Below are 16,910 nucleotides of genomic sequence, written 5' to 3'. Positions count from 1 at the left end.
TGACTCGTTCAGCACCGCAGGTCCCGGCTTCGAAGGACGGCGTCGGAATCCGTTAAGAATGAAACTGCATAGTTGGTTTATTTTTACATATTTGCAGTCGTGATAGGAGGGTGTCGGTAACAAACCAGAACGCCGTTAAATACTCTTCGAATTTCCCAGGTCCCTGACGGCGGAATAAATTTCTGAGAATGATGTTCAATCACGTGAGCAGATGAAGACACTGGTGGTACCGCCCACGGCAGGTGGTGATGCTGTGTCTCTCTCCCGAAAAAGTATAGCGCACCCACGACAAACGACATGGTTGACAAGACAACACAGGCGCTTACTCCCCACTGGGTGTTTATTAGAAAAAAGCGTTATATAAACAGAAATATACAAAACAGCAACGACAAAACAAGCATTCACGCAGGCGCATGAAAGGTAATCAAGCAATCTAGAGAAATTTCTGGGGCATATCATATCCGCAAAAGTGCGTAGTCGTGTGTGGCTGATCTTATGGTGGTCTTGCATGAGCGAGAGTTTTAATGCCGAAATACACCTGCTTGTTTAAATTCTATGCGCCTGCATGAATGCTTGTTTTGTATCTTTCTCTTTATATTCTGCGTTTTTGTTATAAACACCCTGTTGCGAGTAAGCGCCTGTTTTGTCTATCTTGCTGTTCACCATGAGTCCGCTAAACCTTTTCGTTATGCATTTCCAATTAGCTGAGATGTCCATCCTTCTGAAGCTTCCTCGCGGCTCGGTCGTCGGAAAAGGGAAAAGACAGTCCACGAACACTGTAGCGTTAATGTCACCACAGAGACCAGGTCGACGTTTTCGTGGGAGATAAATGGCAGACCGATCCCCAGCAGGTGGATAGGGACAAAGGCGCATCGAACACTGGCTTGTCGCAATCACCATTGTGGCGGGTTCGGCGCCACTAGGAGAATGGAAGATCGAGCCACCTCCCAACAGGTGGATGAATGACTTTACACTCTCCCGCCTGTTGTCCGAAACGCGGGAACACCGTCAAAGCCACAGCCATCTTTCAGTTCTCATCCCCAGCGGGGCCGTCGAAAGCACCATTGCGTCGAGCGAGCCGAGGGCAGACTCGGCCCCCTGGTGCTGCCATTGTCGCCTCTGCTTCCGTGAACGCCAGTCCCCGCAGCCTCGTGTCTTCCCGATGACTCATCCGCCTTCACGTTGGTTTTCTAGTAATTCTTCCTAGGTCCGAATTCGCCGATCTTAACAGCTTGTGTCAGTAAATATGCTTTTTAGGTATATAACTTTCGGTTTATAGTGCTGTCTTCGCAACTCTTATTACATATACACCTCACTGTGACAGGGGGCCCGCCTACTTCAAGCAGATTTCGGACAAACGTCTGTTAAACCTGAGATTGCTATTTTAGTATCGCACTCAAACGCGCATAATAAGAGAAGTGCTGACACGAGCCGTGTCTATTCAAGGATATTGTCCCTGCTTTTATCACATTCATTATAAAGCTTGCTTCTGTAAAGAAAAAAAAATCGTAAAGCTCATGGCTGCATGTCGCTGTACAGAGGGTTCGTTATGACGGAACGATTTTTTTTCTGCTTGCATTTATCTCCACATTGCTCAGAACAATCATCTGAATTTTAACAGCGCAAGGACAGCTGTGTCATAGACCACCATGGCCAGGGTGCATCCGCAAGGTGGGTCCGAAAGATCAACTCTACCAAGCGTTTTGCCTGTTGTGATTGGGGATCCCACCGCTGCCACCAATGTTGTGCCATGGAGGTGGTCCCGTAGCACTCGCCACCCTTTTCTTGACTGAGCGGTGCCAGCTCTCTGGGCGGTAGCGAAGAGTCCGTGTCAGGCGTCGGTGAGATTAAGGAAAAAGGCGTTTTATACATTATGTAGAGGGCGCTGTATAGAACGTGATCGGCACGGGGGCCGAGAGCTCCTAGCAAACGCGACTGTTCTCGCACAGCGACGGCCGGCGAGACTCGATTGCGTCACACCGTCTTCTTACCCCACTCGTGAGCAGCACTCCACTCACGGTGTGTCGGTCTCTACCTCCAAGCGGCCGCGCTTGTGCTTATAAACCCCCGAAACCGTCGTCACTCAAACCGTCCAATCCAAAGGCAGCCGTTGTAGTCGGCCCTATAGGTCGAACCAGAATGAATGAATGAATGAATGAATGAATGAATGAATGAATGAATGAATGAATGAATGAATGAATGAAGTTTATTTCCGCCTTCATGGGGCCTGACGGTTGGGGCGCAGCAGTTAGGAGGGGGTGCCTCCCAGCCGGCTGTCAGCACCGGAGACCGCGGAGAGAGTCTTGTAGTAAGATCTCTCCGCCTGACGGATAGGTCCAACCAGCGACCGCGCTGGCTTCGCTTCAAAATTTGCCGCGCGCGGGGACCTCCAGGGGCAAGCGAAACTGGCGCCTCGCTGCCTCCCAGCTCGCTGCAGGTTTGGACATGTCGCGCGCAGATCTTTCCACATTGGGTGCGGCTCCCTTGCGGCGCAGCACCGGGGCGTGTCAAGGGGGCGTTTCGCTGAATAAATTTGGCGTACTGCCGAATTGTAATCCGGGCGAGTTGACCGCGCATAACTGCATCCCCGCCAGCAGATAAGGCACCGGGAAGACGAGCTGCTTCCACGTGGCTCGGATGCCAGGCGCGCACATTCGCCAGGCTCTTCCAAGTTCACGTCCAGTGTCCGGACACCAGGTAGCTTCACGTGCTCAGGTCCCACGCGCCGGGCCAGGATCTCTGCTCACAGCGTTGTCGCCAAGGCACCTCGAAAAGCATCGCGCGAGTCGGTCGGATGCCCTTCCTTCTCGCCACTGGTCACCGTTGGTCGTTCTGCAGCTTGCAAATCCGACCGGCAAAAGGCAACACCCAACAAGAGCAAGTGCCCTCTGTCTCCCGTCAAACACCAGACAAGGCCATAATCCAAATCAACCTAACTAAATTGATGTCCCCCTTTTTCTCCCGCTGCAACAAGAGGCAAGCGTACGATCTGGTGCACAATGTCCAAGCTCCAATTTTGCAAATTAACGGCGCACCAAAATAGCAAGGACAATTATTAATCATCAATAATAAAGAAAAACAGAATGGTCCCTTTGAAATCACTTGCACCGAAAACACACTTCCGAGGAACCAAATGAAATCATTTATTTTTGCCCCGACCTACTTCCTAAGCAAAACTAGCACAGTTGACCATGCGTTCTTCCTTTCCGTTCTGCGCAGCACCAGACACTACGACACCTGATGTAAATGTGCAAATCGTGCACCGCAATACGTGCCGAGGCAGCAGTATACTGCAATACCTAATACAGGTGAAAAGGTAGCATCTCTAGGAGCTTACGCCTACTGACTCAGCTACAACGGCCAACAGAGGCTGCGCTCGCGGTTCTGCGTCAGCGTACACTAGCACCTAATGTTCAGCGCTTCTAAACTTTTACGCACAAATGCATGCTGCAAGACAATTCGCATCGAGCCTCAACATAAACAATACCGTGCAGAAACACAAAACATAAAATAATCGCACAGGTGAGAGTATATTTCACAAAGGAAATCATTACCGATAAAAGGAACTGCGCCATGCACTGGTCATATCAAATTAAAGGGAGACGAGTTCAAATGCTCTATCTTGGCAGTGAAAGTTCCACGAAAAGTACAAAATACGCTCAAGCAAAAGGCTCAAAACCTTGTTTGCTTTCATCTTTTTACCGTTGATAAAAAAAAAAGAAACAGTAAATACAGGGATTACGTATTCCTGGAATCCTTCACTCTAAAGCCGCGGCTCGCGCGGACGTGGTCGGACAGTCACTGCACCAGTCGACGCTTCACGAAAGCTCAGAGGCTGTTTAATTCCGCTTCTCTGGGACATGCGTCCAAAGCCTCGGTAGCGCTTGGCAAGCTTAAGCCGAGAGGGGCACTTCCTTCTCTCAAGGATTTCTGCAGGTGTCCCAAAGGGGTTTTTGTAAGCACCCTCTGACTCGCGCGTGCTCTGCGGCGCCCTTTTGTCTGGCGGCCGCGCGCCCTTCTCTGAAGCGCACTGTGCTCACCACTTGTCCTAGGACTACTCTCTCGCTGTTTCAACACTGACGCAAGTGGCTTTCGCATTGCACAGACACGCGTAGTCAAACTGGCTTTCATGCGACGCTTGGAAATTCTTGATGGCCGCGGTAGCAGTTCCGGGCAGTTACGGGGTTCGCGGGCCCGTAAACGTGCAGGCTTCTTGACTTGCTCCTATTTCTTTTTAGCGCAACTGCAGGGACGTTTTAGTTTTTGTGGTTTTTATCGTCCCACAATAATTTTTTGTCCGAATTAGTTTTCGGTTCTCGCCGTCGCCTCACTGAAGTTGTGTTGCTGCCGGCCCTCGCCGCCACATCAAAGCTTAACTCAATAACCCCGAAACGCTCGTCATGTTCGCGATTTTTCTTGCTTTGAAAATGACCCTCAGCCCTGCTCTCAGTGCCAGGTAACAGCTTTCTGAAAATTCGGACTCTTCTGCAATTTTGTCTCAGCTCGGTTCTATACATTCTGGCGAACAACCACGGGTCGCTCTGACTCTGCCGTCATCTATTTTCAAAGAACCTTTCTCGTGTGTCTCACCAGCTGTGTTGGTTTGAGATTTTTAGCAGCCTATCTGACCCTGAGCTGCCTGAGCCTCGACCTTCCCTTTCATGGCGCGTTCACACTTGGACATTCGGCGGCGAGAGGAAGCGGAATCCGCGGCCGCCGAAATGCTGTATCGTTCACACTTCCCGGCCAGCGCATCGCCGCTCATCGTCTGTGTGTCGTCTGCTCACGGCGTACACAGATGTGGCAAGAGGTTAATCGATGCTGTCTACATACTAAAACCTTATGCACGCTTGCGTACGCTAAATGCAGCTATTTTGTCGGACGTTACGACATTTCTAACATTCTCACTTTTTAAACGCCCAGTGGCGCCATCTGGTGGTTAGGACAGGAACCATTGTTGTCAAAGCCCCTCTTAAGCCTAAAAGGGGAAGAATCGTCACCCGAAATAAAAATTAAAGCAAATATATCGCTCAAACGTTTTTTATGGGCGAGATAAGACAAAGCGAAAGACCGCTGGCTCTTGTATGGCCTGTGAACGTGCTGAAAAATGCAGTAACAGCGACGAATCCTGTCCAAAGCGAGGCGTCCTGCATGGAAGGGCGCCGCCATGTTTGTCGCCGCGGGTACTCGCCTTCCTATTGGCTGACGAGATCTGGCCGATTTTTTTCCGGCGGCAGAATTCGGTCTTGGTCCGATCGGCCTTTCCGCTGGGTATTTCGGCGGAATCTCTGCCACGGAAGCGGATTCCGCTCGCTCTCGCCGCCGAATGTCCAAGTGTGAACGCGCCATTAAGCGGCGTGACAGTCTGGGGGTATGAAATTGCCTATGCTTCTCCAAGGGCGCCGGCCTTACGGCACAGCATCGGGGCTTGTGAAGGGAGCGTTCCCTGGAGAAATTTGGCGTCCGGCAGAATTGCAATCAGGTGGGTGGCCCGGGCATAACATACCCCAAACGAGCCGAGAAAAAAGCTCTTGCGCTCCTTGCAAAACCGGTGAGTACCTGGCGGCACTGCATGGGAACCTCCAGCACACGAGGCGAATACCAAAACGCAAGGCCACTGTCGGTTCCTGTCGGCGTTAAGTGGGCGCTCTTATCTTGTAATTTCAGTACTTCATTCATTAGGCAGTTAGAGTTTCTCTTTAATTACACAACAGCGCTAAGAGGCGGACCGGTGGGGCATTTTTAGCGCTTTGTGTGGATTAACATGCAGCACTCAAGTATGTACATTGCTCGGCTGTAATAGGAAGAGAAGCAAGAATTGCATTGTAGCAAACAGAGCTGCTCGATAATCACATTTTGTGATCTTTCGGGAACCGCTCCCTTATACTGGTGGAATATATGTCGACATAAATACGCAGATCATGCATTCAAAATGACGGGAAAAATGCAACATTAAGTAAAACCCCTCGCTTTTTCAACCACGTGGCCGGACCCATTCAGAGCTCGCATGAAAAATTTTGCTCCGTCGAAAATGTCGGAAAGAGCTAGGTGGCGACTGCGGATTAATAATTTTAAAGCAGAAACGTTCCATTGCCTGCCGCCGCCTCGCACTCTTGAGCGGCGATTGTAACAATCCTAAGCGCGACTATTGGTTCGCTGCTGTACGGATCCTATGCCATCTATAGGGAGGTACCAGAAATTGTCATTCAACGTTATCATATTCTTGACAGATGTCAGTTACATGTTTAGTTGCAATAAGCGGCTAAACGTCGAATTTCAGTGTAAGGTTAGCGACGTTTATTTCTGGACCAGTTGGTATATACCTAGAAAACATTGGCGCCGTTCCAAAAAGACTCAGAATGAGACAAACAACAAAGACAAGCCTTCATCTCAGTGTTTTCGTCGGAACAACAAGTACGTTTTCCAAGCATCTTAGAAGGCACAGGTCACATTCTTGAAGGCAAGCGGTTAAGAAAAGACACTCGTCCCGAGATCGGGTACATGTGGCTACCAAAATGGCTCAAAAGCTGATGTCCTACTTCAGGTATCATATCCTTCTACTTTGCATGGTGGCAGAGCTTTGTGGCAGAGCTTGGAGAGCTTGTCGGGAGCTTGTCGGGGCTGATGTTAGAGTGGTGTTTTCGGCTCCCGACAAGCTCTCCAAGCTCTGCCACAGAGTAAACGCCCCTGCAGAGCGTAAACCAGCCTGCCCGGTCAAACACCGTTCACCGTTTGTATCCTGCTAAGTCGGTGTCGTGTATAAAATTCCTTTGAGTTGTGGCAGGGCTTACATAGGCCAAACTGGTCGGTGCCTTAATGAGCGACTGATGGAGCACTCTAATGACGTCAGCAACACAGCAAAGAGGAACCTGGGAGTGCATTGCTTGAAGTGTCCGTCTCGCCCTTGCAAGCCGTTGTTTCAAGATTGCACTGTTCTAGATAAAAATGCCCATCAAAGCACTCGCGAAATCATGGAGGCATTGCACATCTTGAAACTAGGAGAGGACTGTGTCAGCTCTCCCTCGATCGCCCTGACGAAACGAGAAGTAGATTATTTGAGCCAGATGTCATCTAGGTGATTTCTTCATTCGGGTTTGATTTTCAGCGATTTTAGAACCTTTTGGCTCTTAGTAGTTTTCAGGTGTGTTTGCCGCCATGTCATGAGCAGCCTCTTATTTGCCCCTTTTGGCCCTGCAATTTTATTCTCTCTCGCACGGTTTTAGATCTTTTTTACCCTTTTTTTTGCTTTATTTTCCCCTAGCAAATTGTTAGTGCCCTGCTTTTTGCTCCCTAGTTTCATTCCTCGCCTTGTACTGAGGTTTAAGGCACTTGGCTCTTGTTTTTGTTGCAAAATGCCGGTGCCTTGTCTTATCGTTCATCATTGACTTGCACTGCGTTGTTGTTTGTTATTAGCAGTCATCCTTGTGCGCTGTTGCAGCCTCTTCTTTTCGCCTTTAAATATCTTATCCCGCGTATCAATTCCAGCAGTAGCGGCATCATGCGTTCCCTTCCATTTCCTGTATAAATATCCCCTTTCCGCAATAAAAATTCAGTTGAAGTCAGCGCTGTGGTGTCTTGTCTCGCTTCGTCCCCGTCTTTATTCGCGCTGTATCGCATTATGGTTAATGCTAGCTTCCTCATCGGGCGCGGAGTATTCAGATATACTTTTTATTGTGGGCGAGAGCCAGAAGTTCGATGTCAGGGCTGTAGGATGGGAAAAGCAAAACAGCCACCTTTATTGTTCTACGATGGTAGCACGAATGCGCATAATATAGCAACCTCTATGACAGCGTTCACTGATTACGATAAAGCATTCGACTCAGTGGAAACCTCAGCAGTCACGTAGGCAATGCGGAATCGGGATGTAGAAGAGTTTGATGTGAAAATACTGGAAGATATCTATAACGAATGCACAGCTATCATAGTCCTTCATAATGTCAGCAATAGAACAATAAGGTAGTATGTCAGACAAGGAGACACGATCTCGCCAATGCTATTCACCGCTTGTTTAGAGGAGGTTTTCCGAGGCCTGAAGTGGGAACAGTTGGGGATAAGAGCTAATAGAGAATACCAAATTTGCGATTCGCTAATGACATTTCCTTGCTAAGTCATTCAGGAGATGAGCTGCGAACCATGATCAATGAGTTACTCAGGCAAAACCCAACGCTAGGTATTAAAATTAACACGCAAAAAACCAAAGTACTGTACAACAATCTCGCAAGGTAACTGTAGTTCACAACTGGTAGCGAGGTGCTGGAAGTGGCAAGGGTATACGTCTACTTATGGCAGCTGATGGTCGCTGATCCGGGTCATGACAAGAAAATAACTAGAAGAATAAGAATGGTGTAGAGCGCATATAGCAGGTTCTATCAGATCATGAATAGCAGGCTACCAATATCCCTCAAGATAACAGTATATCACATCTGTATCTTACCGGTACCTACCTACGGGGCAGAAACGTGGAGGCTAACGAAAAGGGTTAAGTTTAAATTAAGGACAACTCAGCGAGCTACACATTAAACAAATTCTCACCCTTAAGGGTGTAAATCAGCTGTCCCCTGACGAACACCCTTTTGGGTGCTAAAAAGGGTGCAGAGATCAGCAGCCTTCAGGAAGGGCGCACAGCATGAACGTTTAGAGGGCGAACATCAATCCAAGACTTTTTGCTTCATGGGCGGATCAATGTGGAGCACCCTGACAGCATGCATTCGTGGAGGTGTTATGAAAAAATAGTAGCCTTTAATGAGGGTGCAACCATTACATCCTCTAAAGTATCACTATAGGTGCACCTTTCCTAAAGGGTGCTGATCTCTGCACCCTTTTTTTGCATCCAAAAATGGGGAATGGCTGTTCGTCTGGAGACAGCTGATTTACACCCCTATGGGTGAGAAATGGTTTAGCGTGTATGAAAAGAAAAACGGTAGGCGTAACATTAAGAGAACGGAAGTGGGCAGAATGGGTGAGGGAACAAACGTGGTTTAATGACATCCTAGTCGAAATCAAGAGGAAGAAATGTGCTTAGGCAGGGCATGTAATGCGAAGGAAAGATAACCGCTGGTCCTTAAGGGTACCGGAGTGGATTCCAAGAGAAGACAGGCGGAGCAGGGTGCGGCAGAAATTTAGGTGGGCGGTTGAGATGAAAAAGTTTGCAGGGATACGATGACTGCAAAAGTAAAAGGACTGGGTTAATTGGAGAGACAGGGTCATTGCCCTGCAGCAGGCGTAGTCAGGCTGTTGGTGATGATGATGCAATTCCGAGACGACTGCTCCCCTGGAGGGAGGATCACCGCTGATGGGAACTGCATCAAAATGTGTTGCTCAGTTCAGAGAGATGGGGTCCGAAGCTCTTGCAATGTCATCACTGAATGAATAACTTACCGTTCTTGGACAAATCCATTTCAAGAACCCTCGTATCTGAGCACTGGCACGTTTGCTCGTAGCCGAATTACCATACGCCCCTTCCTCACGCTGAATATTTTACAGGGACAAGCAGTAATAGGGAGCTCTACCCCACCAGCTCTTAGGTCCCGTCCACGGCGCGCTCTCGCCTGCCGTTCCACACCTCTTACGCGCATGGCTTGCAAGTGCGAAATAGAGGTGATGTACGACTGGGAACAAGTTTCCGGGACGCGAGTTGTATGAAGAACATTTATTGCAGCTCCAGCTCGCTACCCAGTCGCCTGGCGTTTTATGAAGGCATTAAAGGCGTAACTGCTCCTTCCTCTCTTCATGATATCAGGCGACTGGGCAGCGAGGTGGAGCTGCAATAAACGTTTGTCCTAGAACTCGCGTCCCGGAAACTTTTGTCCCCAAGTACGTCGCAGCATCTCAGGCTTTCGTCATAAATTGGCTCAAGTTGTGGCATCGTCCAGGCCGGCGTATCTCCGCATGTGTTTCGAGCAACCCCCCCTTCCCCCCCGCGCACGCTCCCCGTCCTGCCCTCGCAGGAGGCTAACATGTTTTCGTGCCTTCGTTTCGGAGCACCACCCATTCCTCCCTGCCAAGAACTCCTGAAAGGGCAGATTCAGTTTGAAAAGGCAGCTCGAAACGCAGCAGGAAACAGTGAACATTGCCCTGCGGCTGCTACTGCAGCTCACTTGCACTCGTCTCACCGACGCCGCTACCAGCCGGCTTCGAAGAGGGCCTAGAACTTGTTGCCCTGAGAAGTGTATGGTGAGACTCCAGAGCGGCTGGCTGCGCTATGTGCGCCTGTTCGCATGTGCAACAAAATAGAGCGGTTACCATGTCATTGTTGTGTTAGATCTAAATACAGTGTTTTAGTGTTGCAGTCGCTCTACGTCAGTGTTATAAATACCCTTGATCGTCGTTTAAACCTAACACATTGAACTGAATTGGGTTTTCTGTCATTCGGCACTCCTCGGCTAATTTATTCCCTGCAAAGAAGACAGCGGGTCCCGAGCGGTTCTTGGAATCCGCGGCCGTTATGCAGGCATCGAGCAGCAGTGGGAACGTCACCACGGGGACAACTTTTCGCTTAATTGTTCATGTTAAGCAGCAGCTTGGCTGATGTACTTTTTACTTCGCTTTTCGAAGCAGACACAAGTCTGTCTCCAGCATAGGCGGCTGAAGCTTAGAGTAACTGACATAGTCTTGAACACAACTGGAAAATATATTTTTATTTACAACACCACGAGCATGACACTGCCGCGCAAAGCACCGAAAATCACACAGCGCCAGCTATTGCTTTAGGTGTTGTGCTACCAGGCTTTGGGATTACTATCGCGAAATCTGCAGTACATTCGTGCAGTTCCCGGCAGCTCATGCTTGCCGCAGGCCCCACGGAAGTTCTTTATGATCAGCATATCAGGGCCTTAGCGGAGCCTCAGCCCGTTGCCAAACGTGCTGTTTGAGTGCCAAACAGGAGCAACGTTAACACAGGCCCCATCGCATGTCACTGTGGCGCGCCTTTCGCGCGTATTTCCTTGAGAAATAGACCGCCGCCGACTAGCCTATACGTATATCTTTAGACTTCAATCGAGTTCATAGCTTCTCTCACTTAATAGTGCAAGTTAGATGCTAGTGTACGCATATGCTTTAACACGGAGGGCCCCACAGCTGTCCATCTTCTGCTCAAACTCGACGATAATAAACCTTCGTATTATCGCACTCTTCCGGGAAAGCAAATGCGCCAATTTTCTGTAATTCCTAGCGAACTTCATAAGCTTTGTATTCGACGCTGCTCGGGTAATAGAGAACTGTGTGTTATGTACAATTCTCTTAAGTAAGCCACCTGTATTAACCCTGAATACAACAGGGCATGTCCAACAAGCGTCGAGCAAAAATACCCGCAGTGCGCTCTTCGGAGCATATAATGGGGTGCATGTGCGTAAATAATTCATGGTAAGGAAATCGTACATAGTTAATTGGGTGGACTGAGTTTTTAGCATGTTACATCTCACATCCACGGCACGAAATGAATTCAATGGTAACAAGTGTGATGGTTGTCGACCTGACAAGTGCTGCTCATTGCGCTACCTCAAGGTGCAAACGTTAGAGCCCCACTGTCGTTAAAAAAGCAAATGGGCGCGTGAATCTCGTCGCCGTTAAGTCAGCATGAAACGTGCTGCTCTCATGATGTCGAGAAACCAGCACGTGAGTGACGAGAGCGACCCGCGTGGAACATATCAAGCTGCTGGCACTTGTTGCGGCGTGTATGCTTGAGGCAGCCGACGGGCGTAGCCCTCCTGCCCAGCATAGGCGTACTGCCGAAGGAGATGTGGGTCAACCTGAAGGTCACGATGGAGATCATGCGAGCCGGCGCTCTGGCGTGGCTGCGCCTGCGGGTAGAGCCTCCGACCATAGTAGCCCGGAGGAGGGGACGGAAGCAATGGCGGCTGTTGCGGCACAAATTGCTCAGGGTCAGCTCTTTGCGACGTGTCGTGGACAGCCCTGGGCGGTGGTGGAGGCGGCAGCGTCTGTTGGAGAGGCGCCGTTACTGGCTCTGGTCGTCCCGTGAGCGGTAGCGAGTTGGCCAGGAAGTAGTTGACGGTGAGCCCTGCTGGAAGTCGCTGGGGCACGGGAGGCGGCAGCGACTGCCGGCCGTCAGGATTGTAAGAGAGTCCATACAAAAGGGACGGTTCTGCAGGAAAGCCAAGGCTCGCGGGGTGCACGGTGTTGATGGGGAAGATGTTGCCGATGTTGGGCGCATTCTGCTGCTCTGAGAAGAGCCTCGATCCGGGAAGCGGAGCCCTGTGGTTGAGAATCTGCGGCGGGTACCCGGTGCTGCCGCGGTGCGGATCGTCGGTCGATAACGTCCCGTCCGCTCTGATGAGTGCTACCTGAGCAACGACTCTGCCGTTCACCTCCTTGGGAACAAGAGCCGCGCCCCTTACGCCGTTGTCCCTAGGCTGGGAAGCGTACGGAGAAGTATAAGCCGAGGGGTTCATGGAGTAGGGTGGACGGTAGTAAGGCGCAGCGTTCCCCAAGTACACCGGCCGGCCCAGCTGGTAGATGTTGGGGCGGTACTGCCGCAGAGCGGTATATGCTTCCATCTTCACAGCTCCGGTCGGTACCAGCGGTGCGTCGAATTTTTCAGCCAAGCTTTTCGAGGGCGCCAGCCTGAGTGAGGAAGTGACTCGCTCCTGGTCTTTATGCGCAGCAGCTACCTCCCCGTTGGGATCGCCGGGAGCTTTCGCGGCCAGCGTGCGCGGAACAATCGGCGGTGCTGGCGACAGCCTTCGCAGGAGTCGAGCGGGCGGCGGTGACACGATGGCGGCGCTCTCCGACTGCGCCGACGCATCCGGAGAAGCGTCGACGACTGCCGACGGCATTGTGCTGCCCCTAGTTCCAGGCTCGTTGGTCTGCACCTTGACCCGGAAACCGAGCTCGTCAGCCACGTACTCTACGAGCCGAAGGCGGCCGTCGGCGTCGCGGAAACCGTAAGCACCGGTCTTTCGGCCCAGCGCGTCGCCGGACTCTCGCTGGAACTGGTCCCACGATAGGCCGTCAATGTTGAACCCGAACTCGTAATTTCCATGGTCCTGCGGGCAGAACAATACGACAGCGTAAGCAATGCGCCCCTTTTAATATTCCTTCTAGGAAAGAATAACTGTTACTCAGCCGCAGTTTATGAAAATGTTCACTCTAAGCAGCTACAGAGTGATAGAACTTCATCAGAGAATGCTTGAATATAGGCCCTGCTTTTCCTCCGTGCGACCCCAAGACAAAACCGTTAGCTTTGTGCGGTCCGCAACGAAACAATACCGCATGCTGCTTATTGTTCAATAGGAAGCTTTCAGTACAAAAACGGGGCACCGACATCTTGTTGTCGGTGCAAGATGCTGTTGGCCGATTCCTCCGCCGTCGCCGTAGCCCGGAGCACCAGGAGGTAAAGGATCATCTGCAGCTGCGCAGACAGGAAAACCAGCCTTCGCGTTAGACAACATCCACAGAGGACGGCTTGCAGACAATGAACAGCGAAATAAATTTTAAGCGTAAATATTTTACACCTCAAAGGCAACAGGCAGCTGCTTGGATGCACTCGAGACCTCTAATTTCTCTCTAAATTGTAGGAACAGAAATAACCATTTGGGACGATATTGTCCTTTACGGTAGCTAGCTCAGAGACATGGAATAGATTAGAGAATCATGGCGTTCTCCGCCGTAAGCTGAAACAACTCGAGAGTAGATGAAACGATGCCTTCTTTAAAAGTAATATTTTTACTGAGATTAATTCGGTTGTAGTAGCGTATTTTTAACAGAAGGCACCGTTCCTGTTGCTTGTATACAGATTTTGTGTCCTTTCTCCCTCTATCACTGTCTTCCAAATCTGTTATTCTGAGAAGAAAGCAGCTTCTTCGCGGCCGCTGCACAGCACTCTGATTAATGGCGCTTTTATTTCGCAAGACAAAAATGAGGAACAGGAAAAATTGAGGGCGGAAAGTCGGGTGGGCTCATCGTAACTCAACATGGTTGCAGCAGCGAGAAAGACAGAAAAAATGCAATGCAATTAAGCGCTGCAGAATGTAAGTTGATCGCTTTGTGAGGAAAACAAGCGTATATAGAAATGACAGAAAAAATGAAATGGAATAAAGCAGCCAGCAGTTCACATGTAGATAATATGCAGATGTTTATATTTAGACAAATTATGAATAAATCGTAAGCCTTTCTTTTACACACCAAATAAGCTTTTTAAATTTGATCGGGATGTGAAACTCAGACTAGAATGCAATATTGCAAGCGGGAATGCGTTAAAGCAAAGAACAGCTGACGTTTTAATTTCTGAGGCAGATACGCTCGAACTTTATTGAGTAAGCCTACCGCTTGAGTGATGTTATTTTTTCACGGAATTCACGTGATTTGCCCAGCAGAGGTCTTTATTGAATTGGACGCATAGAAAATTATGTTCATATACTTTATCTAGTATATGAGAATTGATCTGCAATGTACGAGACATGTATGGCTTGTTCATGGAAGTGAACAGAATGTATTTAGTTTTTGTATCGTTTAAACTCAACTGGTTAGCGTCTAGCCATTGAGATAACGTTTGGAGCCTTGTGTTTTTAGAAAAATAAATAGCGATAAATCAGGAGAAGAAAAGAAAACTTAAACGTTAGTGTCGTCGGTTACAGGATGATATCCTTAGTGCTTGCAAGTGAGGTGGTGAGTCTATTGAAGGCACTCCTTTTAATATTCAAATAAGGTTCCCGCATTATTCATTTCTCCCGTCATCTTCTTAGCCTAATCGTTTTCTTCAAAATTAACTGCGTGTAGGCGAATTCCAATTGGCAGCTACACTTGCGACATTGAGGGTATAGATTTTAGCTTGCCTATATTAAAAGTGAAATAAGGCGCTGTCTAAAGAGCACATTAACCACCACCCTGTCTGGATGATATAATTCTTGCCGCAGCTACACTTGTGACATTGAGGGACGAGATTTTAGCTTGCCTATATATAAAGCGAAATAAGGCGCTGTCTAAAGCGTACATTATCCACCACCCTGTCTGGATGATATAATTCTTGCCGTAGGAAAGTGGAACTTCATTAAGGCCCTCCTCTTCTCTCAAAATAACGCATGAGACAATGCCATTTTAATTCTGACACTCTCATCCGCGGCACAAGCTTTTCCCATTTTGTTGTTTACTGTGTCTGTACAAATACGATCTTTACTGTGCCTCCCTTAAACTCGAAAGCAAATCAGCCGGTTAATATGCAGACCAGGCAATGACAGATTGAAAAAAAGAGACAAGTGATTTCGTACTTGCACAGGGCGGCACACAGCGTAAGGAAGTTACACGATTGTTTATGTGTAGAGGTAGGCGCCTCAAGGTGACCAGAACGTGGCTGTACTGAAAACGCTCGTAACTCATTTCAAAAGATAAAACGGCAGACGCCGACCAAACGCTTGTCACTGACTCCATCAGAGGTGGGCGGTAAAAACAAAGGGGCACTGAAGACAAATTGCCGTCTGACTATAACGATTGTTTACGGCATTCTAATAAAAAAAGACTACTTCTAATCAAAGCAGACATGATTTAAGCCAGAAAGCTTCCAAGAATAAAATGAAGTGTCGCCGTTACCGGCCGATTTCGCCAAGTACGCATTTTCGCGAGTAGCTCTCATCCAGATGCCCGGTGGGCAAATAAGGGTAACTGTCCTTCTTGAGACTCCTTGCCGGCATAAGTGCGCATCTGTGCGCTGTAACAGCGAGGCCTGAGCCCTAGAGGCCTGTGGCCAGCACTTCGAGCCATCCTTGGTACTATTCAGTATCGTTTTGTTTATTTTCCTTCTCAATTCACTGCCATCGCACCCGCTTTAAACTACGTAATCTGAGGCTCTCACTTAGCGTATGATAAGCGCTCCGCAGCTTTGCTGAACCCTGCTCGAGCAAAAGGTTTCCGCCCCGTGAATCTGACAACGATCCAGACCTCGCGTGTTCTCACCAGTTGTTCACCTGTCCTGCAGGTGCTTTCACAGATGGTCCACCATTGCCAGGAAAAACAGTCCCGACATGAGTGAGCGGTGAACTGTGCACGCCGTGCTGTTCTACTGGACTGTTGTCGTCACAACCTAGCGCTTAATGACATCAAGTGCAGTACAAAGAGCTCCTTAGGTGACCTCCTATTAACCCTGACCAGAGCTAGGCACCGCAGCCCCATCATTTCCCAACATAAACTACCCGTGTAAACCGCTGCCGGCCATCATCAATTTCTGGTCTTTCCACGGGACGCCACCAGGTAATTGCGGAGCATTCATGATCTCAAAAGACAGCTTCTATTAGCAAGATTGCTCTTACTTTTTTAGCATCTAGAAACTCCTCAGTCACCATTAAATAGTGCGCAGCTGAGAGCTAATGTCATTTTGATCTTCAGCGAGCGAATCCTGCACTTGCTGCCATCATAACCGCCGAATTGTTTTCTATCTACGGGCAAAAGTTCGCCCGTATAAACCATAGAGTTTTTCAAAAGTTGCTAGAAGAAAAAGTGGCGTCGCCGTCTATGCGAATTTCCTAAAGAGCACTTCATCCATCAAGGGCATGCCACGAAAAGGAGGCTTCGTATTTAGCTTCGCTAGTGTTGGTTCCAAAAACACGGCTTCTGCCACTGCGATGCTCTCCGCTGTGGGCAGAATAAATTTTCATTAGTGTCTTTTTCCCTTCTTCAGTGACTTTAACGGAAGTGATAGTTCAATTTAAGGCTAGTATAAAAGCTTTTACGGTATTTCTTGGAGATTTGCTTCGAGCAGAATGCTATTGCTTCAACTAATAATACCACGTTTTCGGCGTAACACTAGCCAAGGCAAACACGAAACCTTATCTTCCCGGCATGCCCTTTGTGGATGAAGTGTAGTGCTGCTAGCTTTTCCTCCAGGTGTTTCTAAACAACTCTATTCTATAAGCAGTTTGAGTTGCGCTGCGCATCCGGTTTGTCAAAGAGGCCCACATATTTTT

At 48.9% G+C, this 16,910-nt stretch overlaps 1 protein-coding gene across 15 annotated transcripts in view; it reads right to left on the bottom strand.

Annotated features, from left to right (window-relative positions):
* Positions 1 to 10,616: 10,616 nt before the first annotated feature.
* Positions 10,617 to 16,910, bottom strand: part of LOC144124478 (uncharacterized) — a 254,597-nt gene continuing 248,303 nt past the window's right edge. For 14 of the 15 annotated variants that reach the window (XM_077657171.1, XM_077657174.1, XM_077657165.1 and 11 more), the window contains 2 exons: positions 13,280 to 13,366; positions 10,617 to 13,001 (listed from right to left, as the gene is read on the bottom strand). In XM_077657171.1, coding sequence (XP_077513297.1) covers positions 11,646 to 13,001; positions 13,280 to 13,366 — 1,443 coding nt within the window. In that variant the 3' untranslated portion in view covers positions 10,617 to 11,645. The remainder of the gene's footprint in view (positions 13,002 to 13,279; positions 13,367 to 16,910) is intronic. The other variant, XM_077657170.1, reaches the window with a different exon arrangement.

Source organism: Amblyomma americanum, chromosome 3, assembly GCF_052857255.1.
Source record: "Amblyomma americanum isolate KBUSLIRL-KWMA chromosome 3, ASM5285725v1, whole genome shotgun sequence".
Taxonomy (NCBI): Eukaryota; Metazoa; Arthropoda; class Arachnida; order Ixodida; family Ixodidae; genus Amblyomma; species Amblyomma americanum.
The sequence above is the reverse complement of the archived record's forward strand: the minus strand, read 5'-3'. Positions and strand labels throughout refer to the sequence as shown.